Source organism: Rhinichthys klamathensis, unplaced genomic scaffold (assembly GCF_029890125.1).
Source record: "Rhinichthys klamathensis goyatoka isolate OS25496 unplaced genomic scaffold, OSU_Roscu_1.1 h1tg000191l_1, whole genome shotgun sequence".
NCBI lineage: Eukaryota > Metazoa > Chordata > Actinopteri > Cypriniformes > Leuciscidae > Rhinichthys > Rhinichthys klamathensis.
This window is the reverse complement of record NW_026606717.1, coordinates 1,044,567-1,070,763: the sequence shown is the minus strand read 5'-3', so window position 1 is coordinate 1,070,763 and position 26,197 is coordinate 1,044,567. Positions and strand designations below refer to the sequence as shown.

At 39.5% G+C, this 26,197-nt stretch overlaps 1 protein-coding gene across 8 annotated transcripts in view; it reads left to right on the top strand.

Moving 5' to 3' along the window:
- The window catches only part of nrxn2a (neurexin 2a), a 452,348-nt gene that overhangs the window by 79,119 nt on the left and 347,032 nt on the right, over positions 1 to 26,197 (top strand). For all 8 annotated transcript variants that reach the window (XM_056262003.1, XM_056262002.1, XM_056262001.1 and 5 more), the window contains exons 3-4: positions 22,207 to 22,236; positions 22,438 to 22,476. In XM_056262003.1, the coding sequence (XP_056117978.1) occupies positions 22,207 to 22,236; positions 22,438 to 22,476 (69 nt within the window). The remainder of the gene's footprint in view (positions 1 to 22,206; positions 22,237 to 22,437; positions 22,477 to 26,197) is intronic.

The following is a 26,197-nucleotide window of genomic DNA, read 5'->3' as shown; positions in this document are numbered from 1 at the left end:
GCCCTGATTTCATGCGCAATGCACGAATACACTGCAGGCTCACTCTCGCTCGTATCCAAGGTAAATCATCAACACTATCATCCCTTACAAGTGTTTTATTTAACTGAGTACATCACAATAAGCTAAAACGCATGCGCAGGTCACTTTACTTCCTGAACAAGTGCGCACCCGAGTCCGCTTTCACATTCACGCGAACCGCGGCACAGTTCGGGAGCAACCGAACTCAGACCACCTCCTCCAGGTAGTCTCGGGTTCGGTACCCCAGTGCGCACCCGGGTCCCATGACAGCGTTCACATTAGCGATTTTTCATGTGAACCGTGCCCCGTTCCGAACTAAACTGCCAGTGTGAAAGCCCCCTCAGTCTCTCTCTTGGGTTGGAACTCTCTGGGTTCTTATATACACTGCTCCACTCACACCTTAACGAGCTGGAACACAAATCAGGTGGCACTCCCAAACCTGTGAAGTGGATAGTGGGAGGAGCAACAAGGAAAAATACAGACAGACAAGCACAACAACAGCAAAAAAAACACATACGTGCCTTGGGACGTAACATCATAAATAAGATTTGGTTCAGGTGATCACCTAATCAGCACCTCGTTCAGTAGAATGAGGTGTGCCTGTGTTGGAATTCAACAGACACTGGAATGGAATGGCTGCCATACATGTAGAGATGCTGATTTAAGAAAAAAATGCAGTGGTCTCTTAATTTTTTCCAGAGCTGTATATTATTGATTTACTGCAATACCAATCAAAAAGACTGTTAATTTAATATTTTAGCTGCTGTGAACACTTTCTCTATAGTTGTGGTAGATGGAGATGCCTCGTCATATTTGATAATAGAGTTCACACTGGAGGACCTGATTCAGATCAAGAGAGGGATTAGCATCACTTCACTAAATAGAGACAGATTACATGCCACTCTGGCTTTTTCAATCCGACAGGCTGAGATCATGCTAATAACCCACATGGCACTAGCCTAGGACGCTCATTCTGAGAAGCTCCAGACGCTGTCACCATGTCAGCTCTCACGGCCATGCTCGATTCATTACAATTCTCCGGGACTTTGTTGCCGTGACCAATTTGAGGGAGCCGAGGAGAGCACTTGTAAAGGTTAAAGCGGCCCTCATGATTTATGGGCGGCTGACAGTTTTGCATGGCCTGATATCCAGAGCCAAGCAAGCAGCTCCCACAAACACAGTGTGATTAAGAGATTTACTGTCTCGCTCCAGGCAATCGAGCAGCATTTGCGCTGAGGGTTTTGTGTCGTCTTTTGTCCCGGCTTTAGTTGTGCTTTCAGTTTCCCTTTGCGAATGTTGTCAGCGTGCGCTAATGTTCCCCTCGCATGTTACACACCTGAGGTATCCGACAGACATAGGCTACATCCAAAAACTTGAAATACATCCTCGAAGGCAGCATTTTTAAGGTAGAAAGGCTTCAAGGCACGTCCGAATCCAATGTTAGTTTGCCTTGTCTCCTGAGATCCCTTCATCTGATCGAGTTTTGAGGGCAGCATAGATGTATCCTTCACTACCTTTGATATTCCACAATCCTGTGCTTTCCATTCTGTGACAGTTAAGCTAAAAAATAAAGATGGCGTCTGAAAGTTGCAGTTGGTTGTCAGTTTGTGTAAATGTAAATTTTTGACCAACTCCTATTGTCATTTCTAGCGAGAAATTACTATTGCAGTAATATTCGCTTAGTTATCAGCAAAGCTCGCTCTATTTTGCTGTAGATCATTAAACCCTTATGCTGCCTCAGAAGTCTGTTCGAAATGTGTTTCGTGAGGTACCGAGGTGAGGTGCGTAAAGTCATTGCCTGATAGGGCAGTGAGGCAACAAGTCAGCTGCCTATGTTTTCGGATGGAGCCATATATATTACTTCTTAATTGATAAAGCAGTCCATTAAGATTTGCTTGGAAACCTTGGATTTAATTTGTAGTCGTTGAGCGAACGAGATTAGGAAAATGGAAAATAAATCAGCGCTCTCTCTCCCGGGTGCTCGTTTACATGCCAACGTCTCCATGGCCACATAATGGTGATCACAAAATAACATTCAAAAAGATTCCTCTTTAATTGGCCATAGGGTTAGGTCTCGGTTTTCAATGGCCATGTGGAAGCCACCATGTGTTCTCATTAGTGTTTTAGAGTGAATATTGTTGCCCTCCACCTTTTAAGAGCTGCAAACACCTCCTCTCACAGCTACTTTTCCTCATTATCACAGTGGCAACAGTGATCTGACTCACCCTCCATGACCAGACCATCCAGCTCCACACAAGCCCCACCTTGCAAGCTTTTGACGTACTCCCCTGACTCCTATTATTTCACAGTAAAGGCTTTTCCGTGCCTTGCTTGGCCCTGCGCTTGCCCTAGTCTGTCCTGTGGTCTCAAGTATGTCATTAAGGTAGCACCTGACCTTTTGGCCTTTCGGAGAACTTGCTCTGGAAGCATGATCAGCATCCTCATATTCAAATTATGGTATTAATGAGTCCCAAATTACTTTTTGTCTGTACCCAGATTCATTTATAGGAATAATTATTAGATTTATTCAATGAACAAGTATTAGTATTATACATATTATGTAAGTTGATAATATTTGGCTTTTGTGTACATTTTATTAAAATGTGTGCCTTGGAGAGGATAAGCTTGGATAAGTTTTCTCTTCAGTTGAACATCTTACAGGTTTTTTCTTGCCACGACCAGTCACTAACGGTATTAAAGTCGGCATGAAACAGAAGTTGCGATTAGAATTCCTTATTTTCATGTACTGTATATCTAAATGAAAAGGCTTCTGGTGGGAAGAAGAAAATGTAGGGTGAAACTTGATTTCGTCCTCAGGAATTGATTGAATCTTACTAAGTTGGGAATTGATAACTAAATGGAGGCAGATCTGAATGCCAGTTTGCAATGAGTTTTGTAGGATATATATACCCCCGCCCTCTGTCGAGACATTTTGAGGGGTAGGGGAGGTGCACATGAATTAAAAAAAAATATTGATGTGGACAGATAAATCATTTATAATAAACTGCAACATTCTGTAAAAAATAAGAATGGTGACTTTAAGCTATGTTTTTTGAAAAACTGCTTTGATGTATATTGTGAAAAGTGCTGTACAAGTCACTTAATATAACGGTATGTTAACTTCAGTCATGCAGACTTCTAGAAAAAGAAGAAGAAGAAAAAAAGGTCCAAGAGTCGATATACATGCAGGAGAATAGATTGTTTCACTTATTGCTCAGATTATAATTATTTTATACATGAAATAATATTTTTATGATGGTTTTTAATATTTTAAAATGTCTGAGGAAAATAATTAAAAATGATAAACATAACATTTTGAAGACATTTGAAAAGCAAAATGTATTTGAATGCGAAGCTGGATAGAACTTTCTAGATGGTTTTAATAAGAACTTTCTATATGGTTTTAATATGACCTTCATATAACAAAAAATCTGTTAGTTTTAATAAAAATCAACCCCCTGGGAAATAAAAGTTCCTGAAGTCGAAGAAACTCCCATTTATAGATTTAATCATTGTATCTCAGAAAACAACACGAGCAACATGCATCCCAGCTCCCATGAGTCTAATCATCTAGACATCTACTATAAACAGTCATCTGCAGTAATGACAATAACATTTGAGTGTATGACTTGATTTATGACTCAAACAAGTGGTGCATGAATTTTTATCATGTTTTAGTCAGACAGAAATCTACAGTAGACTCCCAAGAATGCAATTATGAGGTTTTTAAAGTTTCTGCCAACAACATTTGCAAGTACTTACTGTATACTCAAGTGGTGGTATTTTACTTCGCATGCCCTTATATATATCATGCACTTTTGAGTAATACTCTTTAACCACTTTAAAATGACTTTCACCCTCTGAGTTCCTTGTTTTACTTTTCTGAATCTTAATGCATATGATTTTTTTTTTGGATGCGCATGATGTTTTGCTCCTACACCTAAATATTCATGAAGTGTAGGATTACTAGTAGGCCCATACCATACTTTTATTAAATGTATATTGATAGTTATATGCATATAGCATGTTTGCCATGTATAGTTTCATTTAATTGATTAATTTAATTTGACATTCAAACATCATACTTAAATATGAGCCATAACCTCATCTAACTTAATATTTTGATAGTCTCCCCTAGCAATTACACCTACATATTAGGCTTGGGCGGTAATACGGTAATATCGTATACCGCGGGATCTAAAAATAGCAACGGTATCAGTTTCAATATCGTCATACCGTCATAAAAAAAAATCCAATGCACTTATATAGGAGAAAAGGATTAAATATTAAATATAATTTATTTAATGGCTAAAAATGCTTATTTGTGGTTGTCATCACGTGACAGTGTGGAGGAGAAAGAGTGGGGGAGAGAGGGGGAAAGATGGCAAGTTGCGCAACGAGTGACCTGGTCTCGAAGAAGAACACGACTTCTGCAGTTTGGCAGGGATGGGCATTTCAAGCTAAAATAATATTTGAAGATCACCTGGTATTATTTAATTATTATTCGAAAATAGCACCCCTCCACCATATGCACGCACACATGCATGTAGGCTACACAGCTATACAGCGTAGCGGTGTGACACTTAAATAGGCTATAAGTAAAAAAAAAAAAAAAAAAAAAACTCATTTCTTTTCATATTTATGTTTAATAATATAATGTTGTTATTTTTTTTATTTCATCTATGTTGATTATATGAAAAGGAAACTGCATGAGATGAATAAGATAGGATCATAAGATGCCCAATATCGGAAAACATTTGGAATGGGTCAGACATGATTTTTGACCACTTATTACGTTTTGTTTTGTAGAAAGCCTTTCTTTAAAGTGAATTTCGTTTCGCATAAATTGTATCTTCATTTTAATCAATGTTTCATCAACGAATTGCCTGGATTAATAAATAAGAAGGATATATATTAGACAATATAAGCCGGCGCGTGAACTGGAGCGCGTCTCCTAAAATAAACGAAACTCAGCGTATAAGATAGATGCCTTAAATATCTGAGAAGTGTATATATATAGAAAGCTTGAAATGTCTACTTTTAAACAAAACAATTAAAAACTAAAAGAAATGGCCTGCTCTCTGTAGGCTAATTCATATGAAGTGTGCATTTCTCTCTATGCGCGTTCACTACTGCGAAGATGCGAGTCTGCATCGTAAACTTTATCTGTGCAGCCACTGACATAGAAAGTTTTTTATTAGTAAACAATTCAAATGTTTCATGCATAATAATTACTTTTGCCGGTTCTTTGTGGCAAGCTTTATGTGTGCTTTGAGATGCAGAATAGGCAATATATTACGAAAACGCTCATTATGGTTTAGCATTCTCTCCTATATATATTTAAGTAATTTAATAAAAAAATATGTGATTAGACTAATGGCTTAAATCAACTACTACTAGTCAACTAGAAAAAAAATTGTTTAAGTCATGCACGGGCAGCCCTACTTCACATGTTTTCTAACCAGCATGTCACTGCGGGCATTCTGAGCGCGCGACGCTGAGTGGACTGAGCGAGCGGCGCGTGATCTTCAGAAATGCGCTCTCTGCTCTAAAGGAAATATTACCACTCCGCTCACATGCTCTTTTGTGAGACAATGTGCATCTTCTCCTGTTGTCTGAGAGTTGATTGACAGCTTTTAGATGCATTATTGGCATCGCCACCCTCTGGTTGAACGTGTCACCACCGCATCAGAACGGAAAACATGGGGATTTTTTATAGACAATAATCCCACAACCTATTCCATATTCTATAATAAAATCAAATAATTGAATATTCGAAAATTGTGACTCATCCCTGCACAAACCAACAGTTTGGTGATGCCTTCTGAGCCTTATGTCATAATTTTTAATTAGTCACGCGGTAATACCGTATACCGCGGTAAAATAGGGAGGAGGTTTGACGGTATCAAAATTTGGATACCGCCCAAGCCTACTACATATGTACTATCTTCAGCAATTACATTTATTATGCTCATTATAGTTTGCAACAGCCTGAATTATAAATGCTGTATTCTGTGTTGTTGATTTTATTATTCTCTTTTTTTCTCTCTCTTTCCCATCATTCCTGCTGCAGCTCTCCAGCAAGTTTTGGGAGGTAAGACCAATGTTTCGTCTTTTCATATCTGATTTGCTAGAGCTGATAGTGATGGGGGTGTCATCCTTCCTTGCATTGTCAGTTTGTACTGCAGTTCTGCTGACCGACACGAGTGGACTAAAATCACTCACCTGCACAAGGCAAAGGCCAGATTCGAGATGTAATTGAGCGACACGTGCCATTGCGCGCGCTGCACCGGCTATAGGCGAGGAAACGCTAGACGGTAGAGTGTTTATGTTGTGGACGATTTTATAATGATCGGTCTCCCGATTTGCAGGGCCAGAGGCTCGGGGGTCCAGCCCTGCAGCTTTTATATGATCTCTGAATTAGATCTGCTGAATTAGACCGAGAAAGTGCAACCCAGGCTAGGATTAAGGCAGCTGGCAGTGGTCATGCAAAACCGCTCTGCCATATACAGCTCATGGGGAAGATAAATTGAACCGCAGTTAGAGTGAGAGCAGTGTAGAAGATAAATCCTGCAAGGCTTGACACTTCACAAGTTTGAATGCTGGAGAAGATCCCAAGTATATATTATTTTTCCAACACCTTCTCTGTGAATGATAAAATTTAAACGCTACGGCTTGTGATGTCCGTTCTTTTGTTTTAGCTCCAAGGACCTCTATATTTTATGTGGATGGATGGGTTACGTCTGAGGCCTGCAGAAATCCATCAACTCGATCTTGATTTTCAAAAGCTAGTGATGAAAAATGTCTCTCTGATCGAAGAGATCCATGATGCCGTGGTTATTTAAAATGTATTATATTGTGCCTCGAAGCTGATGTGATGTCTGGGCTTGAAAATGATGATGTACTGCATTATTCAGCAGATGTTAAAACACTGTTAACAGATACACAGAAAAAAAAATGGCAAGAAGGAAATGGCAAAAAAAAAAAAAAGCCTATAGCGGCGCAAGTCTGAGGTCTTGCAGAAACGTACAGTCTATTGAAGGAGTGTGATCATTGCCAGTGTCTGTATTGTATTCATTCTCAACAGAAGGTTATCTTAAAGGCCACACTGACACTAGTGGATGACAGAGGCCTTCTTTTACAACGTGCTTTTAGCCTACACTTTTAATCATCCTCCGTTTCCCTTGTGAAGAGCTCAAGTGCTAGGACTATGCAAACATCAAATGGCAGGGGGGGGGGATGGATGTGCCATATAAAGCAAGTGCTTGTGTCTTTATTGGATTAAAGCTTTCACACAGTGTCAGCACTTTGTTTCCTGTGCAGAACGCATGAAAACAAAAATGACACTCATTCAAGCAAACTCGCAACCATGCCTTTTTCATCTCCTTCTCTGGAATGTCGTGTGACATCTAAACAGCTCGATTTAGGTGTCCCATCAGTTTGTGTATGTACAGCATTAAAATTCTGTCACATGGAGATTCAGTGACTGTTTGTGGATGGGTCTGTTTGTGTCTGGGTGGTTACAGGAAGATGGAGGTGTTGTAGCTAAAAGCAGGCATAAGAAAAAAGATTTTTGTGTTAGGTCAGATACCTCAGCCATGTATTGAAAATACCAGCTTAGACCTGTACAGATGTGTTAGTGAGTTAGTTCAATGTTAGTTCATATGTAACACTTAAAGGGGTCATATAATGCCATTTTTGTACAAGCTAATATGATTCTTTAGGGTCTAAATTAAAAGTTTGTAATATACTTTAATTAAAAATTCTCATTAGTATTGTAAGAAAACACTTATTTTACCTGGTAAAAAACAGCTCTGTTTTCAGCACGCCGTTTCAGTGCATATGACTTTAAATGATCATGAGCTTTGCTGACTCCGCCTCTCTGTTCTGTGCGTACACCAGAGCCGGCTCTGGCGTACACCGTTTGTAACACAATGACACAATAACCATAACACGTTGTTCAGTATAAACGTGGGATTATGCATTATATTGAGAACGTCGTACATAGAAAACATGCCGTAATGTACCCTGAGTGTAAACCTTAGACGCATTCATCGTGAAGCGTGCAAGCGATTTACAAGGATTAATATAAATATTAATATAAAGTTTAATAAAACGTTACACTCACTTCAGTTCTTCTGGAGCAGCTGCAGGAACACGAATAGATGGTACCGATCCTTTCAGGAGCAGCTTCTTTAGCAAAACCAGCTTTATACCTCCTCGTTTATAAAGCAGTCTGGTGTGTGAAATGATTCGCGCAAACATGAGAGCATTGACGTTACTCGTGGGGAATATTCCCTTCGAAAACAAACTCAGCCACTGCGTCTTCGGCGGTTCGGATTTAGGAACATTAAAATGACTGCTGTGTTCGTTATTACACCCAAGAACAGAACACCACAATCGCTTAGACGCCATTCTGCTCATAGACAGTGCTCCAGCATATCATCAATGACCGTGCCGGTCCGCGCAGACTATGATTGACAGCTAGCTCACGAGCGAGGGCGGGTCTGTGTTGAAACGCGGCTGTCATTCAACAATCGTGGGAGGGGCGTGAGAGCTTGTGATGTCACACGGTCGAATGGCTCGATTTGAGGCAGGGGAAAACATATAAGGAGATTAAAACAAAACCACTGGATGGATTTTTATCATTATATGATGGCTGTGTACAGGCACTGCCAACACACATTTCAGTACAATCAACTTGTAAAAGTGCATGTACCATTATATGACCCCTTTAAAACATTTCAGCATGGATTTCTGTTCAAATTCTGATATTTTACACATTCATGTGTATTTATAATGTAACCTCAAATTTAAATATAAATGATTGGAAATTCATAGATTTAAAGGTTATAGTTCACACAAAAATGAAAATGATCCCATTATTTACTCGCCCTCAAGCCATAGTTGTATACGAGTTTCTTCTTTCAGCCAAACACAGTCAGAGTTATATTAAAAAAATATCCTGGCTCTTCCAAGCTTTATAATGGGACTGCATAGTGACTGAGATTTTGAAGCCCAAAAAAGCACATCCATCATAAAATGAAACCATACGGCTCCAGGGGGTTAATAACTGCCTTCAGTTCTGAAGCGATGTTTTTGCAAGAAAATATATCAATGTTTATAACTTTATAAATTAGAATCAAGTGCTTCCGATAACAGTCGAAGAGTGACCTCTGACCCGACGCATGACGTATTGACGAACGCAGAAGAGCACACTAAAAAAATATTGTTGGTTTAACTTAAAGTAAGTTACCTGGTTGCCTTAATATTTTGAGTTCATTTCAATTTAAAAAAATTGAGGTAAAACAATGGAGATTGGTTCAATCAACCGAAACTCAAAATATTATGTGAATATTATCTGAATCAAATAAAATCTAAGTTGATTTGACAAAAAAAAAAAAATATATATATATAGTGATTTTTACACTGCAGAGGATAGAGCAAAACAAAACACCAGTCACGAATTAGAAGTCTAAAACAAGAATTTTGGAAAGAAAAGTCGGAGGAGCAGAGTAAATATATGAGTAACATAATGCTTTCATGTAGCTCAAACAGTAGAGTGTTGGCGCTTACAATGCCAAAGTCGTGGGTTTGATTCCCAGGGAAAGCAAGAACTGAAAACTGATAAGAATGTAAAATGTGTACCTTGAAATGCAATGTAAGTTGCTTTGGATAAAGCGTCTGCCAAGTGCGTAAATGTAAATAATGGAATCATTTTTTTATTTTTGGATGAACTAACCCTTTAATGCAATTTAGGTTACACTTTATTTTAAGGTGTCCATGTTACAGCGTAATTATACATTTAAGTACTTAGTAATAATTAACTACATGTACTTACTATATAGTTGAAATGGGGTTTGGTTTAGGGTTAGTTGCATGTAATTATGCATGTTTTATAGTGTTACAAGGACACTGTAAAATAAAGTGTTCTATTTTTTAATTAATCAAGGATGCATTAAATAGCTCAAGTGTGTCAGGGTTGGTGGTGCAGGTAGCTGAAGACGAGGACGAGAACTTCAAAGTAGTAGATTTATTAAACAAACTTAAACTTCAAAAACAAACAGGAACAAAGGAAAGGAAAGGAAATACTGAAGGACTTCAATACTCAAACAACCATAGATTGACGACGATCGACAAACACTCAGGGAAAACACAGGGCTTAAATACACATGGAATAATAGAATAATTAACAGAACACAGGTGATAAAACTGAACACAAACGAGGAGCGGGAAAACTTAACAGGACTAAACCAAAAACCACAAAGACAGGGGGAAACAAGATCTCAAAAACATAACTAAACACATTGAAAATATGACAATCGTGACAGTACCCCCCCCTCTCCGAAGGCGCGACCTCGCGCCGTACAACATCCAAAGGGGTGGGAGGGTGGGCGCCCTGGAGGCTGACGAGGGCATGGTGAAGCAGGGACGGGAAGCCTCCAGGGCGGAGCAGGCTGTGGGCGTGGCCACGGCGGAGTAGGCTGTGGGCGTGGCCAGGGCAGAGCAGGCTGTGGGCGTGGCCAGGGCGGAGCAGGCTGTGGCCGTGGCCAAGGCAGAGCAGGCAGTGGGCGTGGCCAAGACGGTGCAGGCTGTGGGCGTGGCCACGACGGTGCAGGCTGTGGGCGTGGCCACGGCGGAGCAGGCAGAACCTCGGGCGTCCAGGGTGGAGCTGTGGGACCCTCGGGCGTCCAGGGTGGAGCTGTGGGACCCTCGGGCGTCCAGGGCGGAGCTGTGGGACCCTCGGGCGTCCAGGGTGGAGCTGTGGGACCCTCGGGCGTCCAGGGCGGAGCTGTGGGACCCTCGGGCGTCCAGGGCGGTGTAGGCTCTTCAGGTGGCCACGGCGGTGAAGACCCTTCAGGTGGCCACGGCGGTGAAGACCCTTCAGGTGGCCACGGCGGTGAAGACCCTTCAGGTGGCCATGGTGGTGAGGACCCTTCGGGCGGCCATGGTGGTGAGGACCCTTCGGGTGGCCACGGTGGTGAGGACCCTTCGGGTGGCCACGGCGGTGAAGACCCATCAGGTGGCCACGGCGGTGTTATTTTTCCGGGCCTCCGTGGATCTTTGGCCGGCCACGGCGAAGGCGTATAGCCCCCCCCCAAAATTTTCTTGGGGAGAAGGACAGGTTCAGGAACGGAAACAGACTTGACATCAACGGGCGCTGGGTCAACGGGGTCTGGGTCAACGGGCTCTGGGTCTGGGTCAACGGGCTCTGGGTCTGGGTCAACGGGCTCTGGGTCTGGGTCAACGGGCTCTGGGTCTGGGTCAACGGGCTCTGGGTCTGGGTCAACGGGCTCTGGGTCTGGGTCAACGGGCTCTGGGAATGCAGGACTGGACGGAACCAGCATTTCAGGGAACTCATGGGGCTGAGCTGATGTGCATGCAGCCCACACACACAGAATCGCTGCAGACATCACAATCAGCGCTGTGTCTTCTTGTGTGGACTCACGTGTGGCATGAACAGTCTCTGGCGGGCAGGCGACGGGCTCAGGCTCTGGCGGGCAGGCGACGGGCTCAGGCTCTGGCGGGCAGGCGACGGGCTCAGGCTCTGGCGGGCAGGCGACGGGCTCAGGCTCTGGCGGGCAGGCGACGGGCTCTGGAACTGGACTTATTGGATTTGGCATGGGCTGGAGTGGGAGATCTTCTACCACGTATTGGGATCCACACGCCCACAGTGTGTGGTCCACAAACTCCAGAAATGACAAATTTAGATTTTTTACTAAAATTATCTGGGCAAGCGGGTCCTTTAATCCACCCCAGAAACTTTGTGTCAATTCCTCCTCATCCCATCTCACATCATCATACAGGCCCATATAAAGTCCTGCATATTCTTCCAGGGAGCGTTCCTCTTGGAAGAGGATAGGTGTGTGAATGGGGTCCACCTCCTTGTTCTTCCTCTGTTTACGTCTCCTCTGGCTCATCTTCTTTTTAATGGTCGATCGTTCTGTCAGGGTTGGTGGTGCAGGTAGCTGAAGACGAGGACGAGAACTTCAAAGTAGTAGATTTATTAAACAAACTTAAACTTCAAAAACAAACAGGAACAAAGGAAAGGAAAGGAAATACTGAAGGACTTCAATACTCAAACAACCATAGATTGACGACGATCGACAAACACTCAGGGAAAACACAGGGCTTAAATACACATGGAATAATAGAATAATTAACAGAACACAGGTGATAAAACTGAACACAAACGAGGAGCGGGAAAACTTAACAGGACTAAACCAAAAACCACAAAGACAGGGGGAAACAAGATCTCAAAAACATAACTAAACACATTGAAAATATGACAATCGTGACAAAGTGATGGTAAATGTATTCATAATGTTACAAATAATTTCTATTTAAATAAATTCTGTTATTTTAAACTTTCTATTTTTCAAAGATTCTTAAAAAAAATCCTGTTTACTCAAAAATATTAAGCAGCACAACTGTTTTTTACATTGATAATAATAATAAATGTTTCTTGAGCACCAAATCAGCGTATGATTCATTGAATATATTAAGAGAAACAAATTTAATTGTAATATTTGACAATATTGCTGCTTTAACTGTATTTTGATCAAATAAATGCAGCCTTGAAAGAGACTTTTAAAAAAAAAAAATAAAAAAAAATGAATTACCGTCTCCACTTTTTATTAATGGCAGTGTAGTATATTTATTGTTCATTGTTAAAATGGTTAAATAAATATATATTCATTTCAAGTATAAATTAACGTATTGTGAATGAATGTGAAATAACAATAGCACTTATAATTATAAATTAACCTCAACCTAGATTATTAAATGCTGTGAAAAGAAAATTGTTAGCTCATGATACCGAATGCATTAACTTGTTAATGAATTGAACCTTCTTGTAAAGTGTTACCAACTAAACATCTCATTAAACATCAGTGCGCTTTGTACAGTCAACGTGCTTTAGTTACAGCATCTATTTTTGCTTTTATACATAAACAAGACTTAAAACCACCAAACTGGATGACAACCATTTCAGTTCACAAGCAGTTTTCAGTCAATGTTGTTGACCTTGTAAATATGCAACATATATGCAAATAAGACTGTTAATATACAAATAACACTGTTTACAAATGTACAGTGTGAAATTTTGAAACATGACTACCCAGGATTAATTACTAGCCTAGAGTAAAGTATGAGCAGTGAGAAGCAGATAGATAACCCAGAATTATGTTTAGCCAAGGTTTAAAAGAAATCTCCAAATCCCTGCAGGAAACCGTGTTTAACTCGCATTTACACTTGTTACTTTGTGTTGAGGTAAAATGATTTGACGGTGTGTGTGTGTAGACAGCATGTTTTGGGATATTGAGATGCCTCAGTTAGCCGTCTGTGCTCTCATGCATACCGTGATCTTCAGGATGTTTACAGCCTTATCATACCTCTGCTTCCATCCTTGGAGGAAAAGCTCTTATGTCACTGCTGCTCACTTAGGCATCAGTGCCAGTCTTCAGTGCCGGAGCGTAATCCAAAGCTTGGCTCTTCACTATCCAACTTTTGCTCCAGTCAGGCAACATAGAGCAGGCTTGACCGCAGTGACCATGACCGCTAGTGCCCCATGAGAGGCATACGTGAGGACGTCAGAAGAGGGAGTACAGCTGGCTCTGCCATGCCCAATCCTCCCAGTGCCTTAGTGACCTTGGCATAATCCTCCAACTGAAGGAAAACCTCTAGGAGTTTCAGACTAATCCCCTCGCAGCATATTCAGGAGTTTTTTTTATTCAGTGCCGTGCAGGAGCTAATCAGAGATCATGTTTAGATATGCAGTAGATAGAGAATCCGTTATGGCTCAGAGTTTTATGTGCTGAGCATTTGTAAAGCATCTTGCGGCCAGTAGCTTATGGGACTCTGACAGTCACTTGCTTCCTGAGAAATCTTAGTATTCACCGATGGAGTCAGCAATGTGATTTTTCTCTTTTTGTAATGTTTATGATCTTGTGACTGAAGATAATGCTCTGCTCTACTAGGGGTGTAACGGATCGTAGTTAATTCGTGATCCGTGCCGATCCTGTCCCACGGTTCGGCACACGTGTTAAATTGCTACGTTTAAAGTCGGCATGAAATGGAAGTTGCAATAGTCTTTTTTCCCCTATTCTGACTTATAACCGAGTGAAACGGCTTTACAAACAAGAAAAAATGATGAGCAGAACTTTTGTCAGTTTGGATTTGATTGGATCATCGTCTTGCTGCAGTCTTAATGTCTTAATTGTTAAACAGTTTAGCAAGAAAACCCATGTGTATCAGTATATTGGATCTGTGCATTCAGTCTTAAAGTGACAGCAACCTAATGTACCTGCTGTCGTCTGCCATTTAATGCTAATTAAACAACAAACACAGAGAAAATCACTCTTGACTGAAATACTTTTTAAACTTTAAGGATTAATTTTTTCAATGCGGTATTTCATTTCTATCATTTGTATTTATTTTTACTATTGCTAATTTGTTTATTTGTTGAATAAACTATCCCTTTAAGCATTTTGAATGTAGCTTTTGTTAAAACCAAAACCAAATGATCCGATCTGTGACTCAAAAGCCGCAATATGAACTGAACCGTGAGTTTTGCGATCCGTTGCACCCCCTATGCTCCACCGCATGGCAAGCTATTCTTTTTTGCTACATCAAATAAAAAAAAATCCAGCACACAAACTCTTAAAACTAAAGGTCTTTTATCGGTTCCATGATTAACCTTCAACATCCACAGAACCTTTCCATTGCACAAAAGGTTCTTTATGGTGAAAAGGGGTTCTTTAGATTTATTTAAATGTTCTTTACACTAAATGTTCTAATATAATGGTAATATAATCTCTTATCTTGAAATAGTGAAGTAATGATATTGTCTTAAATCTAATGATCTTGAAATAAAGGGGTTGAGATTTCAGTGAGATATTTCAAAATAATGAGAGATTTTATTGATTTAAATGAGTACTATATCATTAGTTTGAAATCTCATTTCAAAATAAAATTGCTATTGAGATCTCGTTTTATATGTCAAATTGAGTTTGTATCTATAGGTTATCTTTTAAAATATCTCAACATATATCTTGACGCCATCTTGAAATAATGAGACCTCTTAAAATAAGATGCTATCTGATTTTCAGTTATGCATTTTTCCCCTCGAATTAACTTGTGCTGATTTTTGTTTTTGTTTTTTTGATGTGGCAGAAATGGACTTCCATAGAATTCAGTAAGCTAGCAAGCATCATATTGCCTTGTTTCCACAGCAACGTAGGGATAGGCCAAAATGTTAGGATGGAATTATGTGGAGTAAATCCCATAATTACTTTTTCTGTTTGGATGAATGTTATGAAACCGCAAAGGCAATGTTCTAAATTTCTAGTTGAGTGTCTGTTGAATTTGACTATATTCACCAAGATATGCATATTAAATCATCCCATACATTTTGCAATATGCATTTTATGGGCCGAAACATTCATTGTAATGGAAACACGTTAACCTAAACAAGCTGTTTTGATTGCCTGGCATGAATTATTTATTTATTTATTTTGCTCACTTTTTATTATTCCTGCATGCAATTTGATACTCTCTTGCCATTTAAAAAAAAATATCTCCCCTCTTCCAGAAAACAATTTATGAGGTAAACATTTTAATGGCTATGTTATTGACCCATTTAAACAAATTGAACTCTTGAAAACCACTTTCATCCAGATTTAGCCAGACAGGTGGAGGTGAACGGCCATGATAACAGAGCAGGACAAGAGCAGAAGTATGAGAGTGAGGCAGGCAGACAGAACGAAACGGAAGGGAGTGGGTTAGATTCGCCTGCAACGTCATACTAAGGGAGACACTGGAGCCTGTTGCTATGCCAACGCAGATGGGCCACCGCATTTCAATGCAGACGTCCGCAGCAGGCCTCTCCACGTCAGACAGCGCTGTGCAGGCAATGACGCCTTGCATTTGCATTCTCAGAAAATAAATGTTTACATGAAGCATACGCTCCTTTTTAAAATACCAACACCTCAAGGCTACCGCTGCTCTGTCCGCTGTTCTGCTCAGTGGGTACGCAGCCGCTCTACCTGTTTCATATTGAAATGTGCATCGCTGGGAGGGAAGTGAGACTTCTCCATGAGCCATTACTGTCCGTCTTTGTATCTCTTGGTTAAATTAGCTGAATAAATTGTTCTCTCTCTCACCAATTCGAGAGAGAGAGTGTAAAATTAACGTTTGTGGGAGACTGACTGCTCGTTGGTCGCAAGTGAAAAATCCTTAATGTAACGCAGCATTGAAGTGTGAGACCAAAATCAATTCATATTTAATAATTGTTTCTGACTGTGTGCTTGTTCATTTTAGTTAAGGCTGTTGAGCAAGAAATCTGAATGTAAACACAGCTAAATGCCTCCATTTCACAGTAGAGCGGCTCCGTAAGCTTTTTTCGCTGTGCCGACCGTTGTTTAAATATTTGTTAACAAGGTGTGTGTTGCTTTTTAATTCCCGGGTGGTTGTGTGCTCCCTTGCTATCTGTTGATGCAGTTGGCTTTTTCACTGTACTAAATTACGTCCCAGTTTGTAGGTAATTTCATCTTCATTTTTCAAATTTGAGAAGTCACTGTGGCATAAACTGTTATACGAAACAGATGTGGCAGCTGAGATGTGACTAGTGACGGATGGCACTTTTATAGGCTTTTGTGACTGAAATTAGAATGAATGAGGCAAAAGAACACCATTTCAAGTGGCAGAAAAAAAAACTTCTAAAACATGCAGATGCCTGGATATGGGGTCATTTATAAATAAAATAAGTTGTCTTTATGTGTCTAAAAGTGTGAGAGGCACATAAATGATGTATCATCTGCTTCTCGAGCGACACCTCTAAGTCTATGGGCATCATAACATAAGGTGTCACCTCACCAGACCAGATAACTTCTGCATGAGGAACGACATGTTTGCAGTTTTTGATGGATGAATGAAAGAATAGATTAGAAAGAAAAATGGATGGTTAGATGGTGCGTGTATAGATAGATTTGCTTTGGCCAAAGGTTTGCTTCATTGATGTTCATGTTTGTGGTTTATGAATGTCGCAACCTTTATTAAGTTGAATTTGTCTTATTGTTTTGAAAATGTATGGATTAAATAGGATTGAATTGAATTCAGTTCCTTTAATGAGCTCTGCATTTGAACATCACATGCCCCCAGAATAATTTTTTGCCCATTATTTACCATGAGGTACAAGGTCATGGGCTCCCCCCCCTTTTTTATATATTTATATATATTTTTTAAAAAGGGACCATGCATATTTTAACTGCTGGTCAGCATTTAAATTTCACAGATTTCACCGTTTTTATCACCCTTTTGCCTTCACTGGCATTTAAATTTTAAAAAATATTTTTTGAATGCCTCTGCAGTGTGAAAAATGACTTTTTAAATGTACAAATAGTCCATGCGCCCTCTCCATTAATATAAAGTCGTAAAAGCTGCTTGAATAACAATTGCAATTATAAAATAATTAGTGAAATGCAGTTTAAAATGGTTTTAGATGGAGTACAACATGTCACACCGCAGGACATATCAACAAAAAAAGAATTTCATGCCAGCTAACCCTTTTCTGAAATTCTTCTCGAACTTAGCCATTAAAAAAACATGTTTTTGAGGAGCTATAGCATGCAGTATTGCATAATGTATGTACTAAAATATAATTTGCTATAATATGCAATATTATAATACTCAATATGCAATTATATTATACTTTGAATAGTCATATTATATATTTGAATATTTAAATGAGCAAAGGAAATATCCCACGGCTGTTATTTGTTCTAAAACACGTGTAATGCATGGATACTAATATAATGTGCTAAAATGATGTTATGCTATGATAAAATTGGACTTTAAATGCCTTTGAATAATATTTAAATGAGCATATGTAATACTAAAATATAATGTATAATATTTATATGATATATTTGAATATTTTAATTGGTGGTAATATATTAAAGGTGACCCATTATGCCCCTTTTTACAAGATGTAATATAAGTCTTCGGTGTCCCCAGAATGTGTCTGTGAAGTTTGAGCTCAAAATATCCCACAGATCATTTATTATACCATGCTTTAAATGCCCATTTTTGAGGATTATCATATCGCGGTCAGTAGGGCTGCATGATTAATCACAATTTACATGAAATTGCACTTAAAAACCGATTTGGCTTATCGCAATTATAAAATCGCAAAGGCTGCGATTTATTTTTAAAAATATATGCGTAGGTTGTCATTGATGTACGGCTCTGTAAACACTGCTCCATCTGAAAGCACTGAGAGTTTGAGTCACTTATAACGTGCATTTGAAAAAGCAACAAGCGTCAAACATCTTTCCAAACATGAGAAGCATTAATGAACATCTTGTCCAGCAAAAGACAACATTTAATAGCATGCTTTTACTCCAAACGACAGTTGAGCATCCTTCTGTGAGATGATGTGGCTTCTTACACAGAATAAGGCAGTCGTGTTTATTAGACATGTTTAATCAATCAAAACGTTTCAATCTTCTGTTTATTCAGCTACAGCGGTAGTATGATGCCGATAGTAGGGATTTCCTGGAATGATGTGCGTTATCGTACTTCTGCGGCGGGGCAAATTTGGCGTGTCTGATGTTACTACCGATCAGCCGCACCGCACTGACAAGCTGTGCATAAAATAATCGCAGCCTTTGCCAAATTTCTAGGGCTGGGTTTCGATTCAAATTTCAAGAATCGATTCGATTCCGATTCTCAAGATCTTGAATCGATTATCATTATTCGATTCGATCCGATCTTCGAGATTTAGATAAGTGTTTTTGAAAAAAGCATTTTTTTTTTCCAGCTGTTACCTGAATTACCGGACTGTAGTTATGCAACATATTGATACTATTATTATAGACCTTCAACCGCAAATTAATGGTTGTAAAGAACAATCCCCCTTCCAGAGTGTTGATACAACTGCTTTCACAAACTTGCACTGGTGTAGACGACAGAGGACGCAGAGGTATATCAGCAGCAGGGCTGTCGCGATTACCGCAATCTTGTAGTACCGCGCTACTGACAAGTCAACCGCAGAGGATTGCAAGTAGGCTAACCGCAGCAACTGCGATATTCACGTTTTTTTTATAAGGCTATACCCTTCTTGTTTTGAACTTCATGCATGTGTATTGAATGTTAAACAAGTTCATAATGATAACAAAGACTGTTTATCGTGGTGATGTGTAGCCTACAGAGGCTTCGCACAGACAGTGAATGAGAGAGATTGGCAGAGCGCGTGCGATTACCTGCGTCTGTCTTTGAAGTCATATGTATTCGTGAAAAAGGTTGCCGTGTCAAAGGAAAGCGAAATATTTGTCGTATCATCCTTTTAACGTTCACGTCACGGGTATTTACCATAAATGCGCGCGTCAGCAGCAGCGCTGGTCAGCATTCCACATTCCAGGAAGCCGCGGGGAAATAAAATCAGCGAGTCACGCATTGAATCAATGCCATATTGGTCTCTGAAGCATCAGCTTCAGCGTTACCCATGCGACGCATTGCTGCTCAGCTGAGCCTTGAAAAGTGGAACTCAAAGTTAAAAATAATTAACACCTTGTTTCATTACATCTCTTTTAATGAATCAGCTTTTTTGAACGTGTTCGTTGAATGAACGGTTTAATGACTCACTCAAAGCCCGTTGTCACAATGTGCGCGCTGAGTGAAAGCCTTTCAATGCGCATATAGGGATCTCCAGTTGCGGCAAGTTAAAGTTCACGGGGAAAATGTAAGCCTATTATTAAATCGATCCTCTGAGTTACGGATCGATCTTTAGAAATTAATATGAAAATCGATTCAGAATTGGTGAATCGATTTTTTCAACACAGCCCTACAAATTTCGTACGGTTTCATTGCGATTAATCATGCAGCCCTAGCGGTCAGACTCACATGACATTGCAGTTCTTCGTCATCATGAAAGTTATTATTTGCATGCGTTTTAAAGCCATATCAGTTTAAACTTCTGATATATGGTTTTTTGAGCGCGCACAGACGAAGCATGTGCGCAGAAAGCTGGCTGTCAGACGCTGCGTTCCGTGAGTATTAAACTAAGTTCTCTTTCACGTCTTATTGCGCTTAAACTGTCAAATACACTGAAGGTTATGTCAAAAACACACAAAGTTTACATAAACAGTCGGTTATGTCTGTGAACGTAAACAGCAGGGAAATAAATTGCATGTGTATATTAGATCTGTGAATTAAAGTGAAAACAGCATAATATGCAATATCTACTGCTGTATATGCTGTTAATATGAATCAAACAACAAAAGAAAAACAGAAAATCACTCACTGCTCTTGACTGAATAACTTTAGTAGCTTTAATAAGAATGCATTTGGAATTGAAGTGGATGGATTTTTACCACAATCAGGTGGTTGTGTACACAAACTGCTAATTATGTTCAAAAACAATATAAAAAAGAATTTTGCCAAATTGGTCCCCTTTAATATTCAAATATATGATATGATTATTCATTATATTATTATGCAAAGGCAATATCAAAATATAATATGAAAGGACTTTGAATATTCATTTAACCATTTAAATATTTAAATAAGCAAAGACAATAACCCCTTACTTGTTCTAAAGCACTTGCATTAGTTGGACAGTGTTCAGATACCGCCATTGTGCTACCCTTAGATATTGTCTGTGTATTATTGTTTACCGTATCCCTTGCGATTTCACACATTGTAATTCTCCGAGTTCCAGCTCTTGCCCTGTTCTCAAAAACCAAACCATCTTTTATCGTCTCGCTCCCTTCATTTGTGATATTTTTTTAATGGAATTGGCTGCACAATGACTAGTAACTCCCAGGTACAATGATCTATTCTACAGCCGTGTTATCTCCCTAATAGAGTGCAGCATAGAAGTAGCAGGGCAAGCGACGGTACCGCGGTAATTGTCAAGGAATCACACAGGAACATCAGATAGAACAATGGCGCTATAACTCGGCTTTCTATAATCATAATATTCCTTTGTTTCACGGAAATGAAACTCATAGGCAATGAGAGCTCCAAGCAGGCCCGGCCTCTTTAAATCTGGGATTATTTTTGCCATGTGGTTCCTTGGAGGTGCATTTGAAAATATGAAGGAAACATTCTCCCTTTTCAATTAAATATCGCCTTGAATGCGATTCAGCTCACCAGAGAGCGTTCGTAATGTGTGGCATTCCTGACGGTAATCATATTCCTCACAAAATGGCATAAGCGCGTAAAGGCGTAAATGGAGTTAATGTGGATTTTCGCGAAGCTCCCAGCTGATGCATTATTTTTCTGATCTTGTTGGTGTGCTTTTGCTTTCCAGTTTGTTTACTGCACTGATATGAAATGCAACCTGATTGACATCTCACCAGTTTCCTGTGCCTGACCCCACCATTTTGGTTGGCTCGTCTCATCTGGATTTGCATAGCAATTCCTCCTGATTGTCTTCTGCATTTCTGTACGACTCTCCATCACATTAGTCGGAGTAAACAGCAACTACTGCACCGTGATTACAGAACTCAAACTGCCGGATAATGGCTCCCGCATCGGTGTGTGTAATTGATTGGTATTGAGCTGTCAAGCTGCATACATTATTACAGCGCTGAAATCAACTCGCAGGCTTTTGTCTGTTAGTAACACGATAGACCGTCTGGGACGGGTTGCCTCTGTGCTCTTGGGAGAATTTATCTTGGTCCCCGCTGCTTTTTACGAGACATTTCCCCACTGCTTTCTGATCTCTCTTTGCTATTTTATGAGACTGTGGCTTTCGAATGCAACATTTATGGGTGTAACTGCTATAGCATAGAAGCATATGATCTAAGGAATGCTATCTGCCAAACACTAAATATGTGCTCCATTAGGAGAAAAAGCATTTTTTTTGTGAGCAAGTGCCTTTTTGGCACTTGTGCCAATTGAAATGCTTTTTTCCTTACCCTTTCCCTTCCCTCCCTCCCTTCCCTTTCCCTCTTCAACACCTCTTATTGCCCCCTTCCCTTGAAGAACTGTGTGTGTTTATTTTACCTTCCTCCTTTTTTTCCCCCTCCCCTTTGGTTTCCTTCAAATTTGGCATCCGTGTTTGCCTCAGGATGTCTGTCACAAACTGCAGTCAAACGTTGTGACAATGCTTTTCGTTTCCGCCCGTGCCTTTTTTATGACCCTCTTATTTGTTTTTTCCTTTTTCCTGTTTTTTCCTTCAAGGTCTGGCGCACCTGACGTTAAAGAGCCAAGGTATGGGGCCTCTCCCATTTCTTTTTTTCTTTTTCCCCAATTCCCCCTTTTTTTGTACCTAACCCTTGCTTCCACAACTCATTTAATCTACCTTTTTTCCTTCCATTTGTTTGTCCCGTTGGTTTCTGTGCCCTTTCATTCTCTGCTATCTGTGTGTTCTCCATGTGCGTCTCCTCACCCCTGTCCTGTCCACTGGCCCAGCCCCAGGAGCAGCTCCTCTGATGGCCACTCCTGCAGCAGGTAACGCTCTTACGCTCTCCCTCACATGTTTGTTTTGGTCCTGGTGTTGTGCGGTCACAAACCGTACCCAGAATGCACAGAGCCAGAGCTCTGGTGTCATTCTAGCTGTTTGGCTCTATTAAAAAAAAGATAGTTTTGATTGAAAGCTGACGATTGAATGCGTTTTTATTTAATGTGTCCTAATTGTTCTTGCTTAATTTTCTTTCTTGATTATGGGTGTGTATTTGAAATGCAAATAATGTACCCATTTGAAATGTTTCTTGCCTCTTCTTTCAGCTGAAGTGACTCATTGTGGCGGCTGATAACTGTCATTACACTATCTATTATACACTTCACATTCTTTTATCTGCATGTTCGCTGAATTGCAGTGTAGTCAGGCTAAGCTTTAAAGCAATTATTTTTTTATAAGAGTAGTCTACTGTGCTGCCGCTTGAAATGCAAAAACACTTCAGTCAAACATATTTATCTAACAAATTTAGACAGAGCTCACTCCCTGTCTGCAGCAATAACTGAAGGCAGCTTGATTCCTTGATTCCCTTACTGACCTGTCAATCTTAATTACTTCAAGTGATTACAGGCCTACGTGAGATAAGCATGGTTTGCTAATTGCGGGATTTGCTAATGATTGGTTCATGAAGCTCATATGAGGATGTGTCTCTATCAAAATGTGATGTGATTTACAACACACACACACACACACACACAAATCTGTATTATATTTGAATTAATTGTTTTTAATTCATGTTTTTAAATATACAGTATACGAAAATATCGTTCCTTCAAAAGTTTTGGGGTTAAGATTTTTTTTTTAAATCAATTCTGTTCTTAACTTTCCATTCAAGTGTTATTATTATTGTTATAGTTATTATTAATAACTATTATAGTTATTAATAATCCATCAATGTTTTAGAAAAAATATTAAACATCTTTAATATTACGCTTTTAAATAACATCACTGCGTTTTGAGCTGCGTACGCCGAAGCTGCAGAGCTGAATGGACACATGTAAACCGAAACTCTTTGTTAGAAGGTTAATTAACTCAATGGAACCTTAATATTACGATTTACATCTGCACAAAATTACCCGAATGTGAAAGTGAACGTGTCTGTGCTGCTCTGAAGGTGCTACTCCTGTTGTGGACGTGTTCTTCACGCAACAATGTGTAGAAACACGGCAAATAAACTCTAAAAATTCACAGCGTTATAGTGTTCTCATTATAATGTTATGTATATGACAGTATACGCCAAGAGTATCGCGGTACGTGTATCGCAGTTTTTCGGTTTGGTTTGAATATCGTTTCACCCAGAGCCGATCCTCCCTATACGCACACTACGCAAGTTGCGTAGGGCCCCGCAAATAACTCAAGGCCCCGCCTCCCCCTCGTGTCAAAGCGCGTCAATCAAAGTTTACAACATCGATGAGATAATTAAGCGGAACTATCCTTCTGGTCGCGAAAAGAGAGACCGGGAGAAAAACACCATGTGAGTGATTTGAAAGCACGTGTCTATACCACAAATTTAATTTCTCGTGCCATTTATATGCCAAAAATAGTTTTTGCCTGCATATGATAGGCAGACGCAGTTTTCACGTGCATATGATATTTACTTTCCAGTAAAACATCTATGGGGACCAGTTACCAGTACAATATGGGCGTGATGGCACTCCTCATTAGGCGCTCATACTTTTAAAACAATGATTATCTAGTCTCCAAGTCAGTTTAGTTACAACTAGGGATGCAGCGATTACCGGATTTCACAATTAACCGCGCTTTAAAACGTCACGGTTAATTAATCGTAAAGACTATGCTACACCGCGGACGGCACGGAACGGAACTTTTGCACCTAACACAAAACGAAAACAAAGTTACACCAGCGGTGCACCAGCTTAAAGTGTCGTGCTCGTCAACCACTGAGGGACTAAGCAGCGACGCTCTATTTCCACCGAAAAAACGCCTTAAGGGCCTGTTCACAGATCGCGTCTTTTGCGCGCTCAAGTTCATTTCAAATGTAGGCGCACGGTGTCCGCGCTCATAATGGAAGCGACGCGCTCGTTTTTTCCAAGCGCGTCCGCGCTGCATCGAGATAAAAACATCTCAACTTTTCATAATGCCGCAAGCGCACCGTGGGTCAAGTGACAAGAATCAACAGAGCAACGACAGACGCCTGCGGAGCGCAACCGCCCTAGCGCTTTGGAAAAAGGAGAATGCGGCGTGCAACTTTCAGCTTCCAGTGCAACGTAAAAAAAACAACAACAAAAAAACAGCGGAATGTTTTGGTTACGCAAGTCTGTGGAAAACCGAATGTGACGTGCTCTCAAGAGTTTCAGTCAGTGAACATTTAACTTAATATCCTATTGCTTTCTCCTGTCTGTGTTGAGTAAATGTCAGGCTTTGTAGTTGTAATATGCCCGGTGTAAAACACTAACATAAGATCAGGGCCGTGTAGACTTCTAGGACTACCAATTAACTGCATTTCAGTTATTAATAACACTGCATGAGAGATGTTCTCAGTTTCTTTCTATAATTTGTACTCAAACTTCAAACAAACAAACCAAAATAATGAGATTATAATAGATGATTTCCTAAAGGCACATGTGAAATTTGGTTTAATAATTAAAAAAGAGTATTAAAATAAGTACAATAATATTGGTGGATAACATTTGGACTATATTTGTTTTCTTTTAAAAGAAATACATAGGCCTAATATTTAGCTTGCATTTAATTCAATAGAGCCAAATACTTTGTTTATTCTTATTTTCATTGGGATTTATTATCCCTTTATAGTATTATTTATGTTTTTATGTCAAATACCAACAAGATATTGTTTTCAGGTTTTCAAGTTTTCTACCTCAGGTTGAAAATACATTTAGAACAAACTAAAAACTTAATAATTTTGTGATCTATTTCAATCAAAGTGCCCTGCAGCCTTTGACTTAATTTGTTATTTTTAAAAGAAAAATGCTGGATGTGTACAAAGCACTTCTCTTTAATTCCAAAGGAAGAGATTGATTATTGTTTGTCATTTTCTAATTTTGTACTGTGTTGTGGCAGCAATAAATAACACATTAAAATCTAGTGTTGAGTGTTCATGTGATATTATACATTAGTAGTGTTGTGAAATTAAGTGATGCATAATAATCGTGATAATCGTTAAATCGTGATTATTTCTCAGACAATAATCGTACTTACAAAATCTGTAATCGTTGCATCCCTAGTTACAACTCTGCAATAAAGCAAGATGGAAAGAAATGTATTGACATTTACTATATTGCATTTAAAATGTTGATTGGCTGGACATACTGGTCAATATGGATGCAGATCCCTCAGTAAATAATAACCATCTCAATTATTGCTTTTATCATTTAAAACACAGTGACATGCAATGGCAAGCCATTTTAGCTTTTATTAATTCACAGGATGCATTTTTGATATCAATAATTAAATTTGTACTATTTAAAATGTGAATTATTGATATTCATATAAAATATGTCTATTTCTGATATCAGGAATTACATTTTCATTAGTACTCACTAAACGAGGGAGGATTGTAGTGGGAGAACTGGGGTGTCAGGTGTGACTGTGTGGAAATGGCAAATGGTTTACATGGGTCAGGAGGGCCCCATAACAGATTTTTGCTTAGGGCCCCAGGGAGGTCAGGATCGGCTCTGGTTTCACCCCTAGGATTTGTAAAATATTTTTTATTTAATTTTGTTCAAATAAATG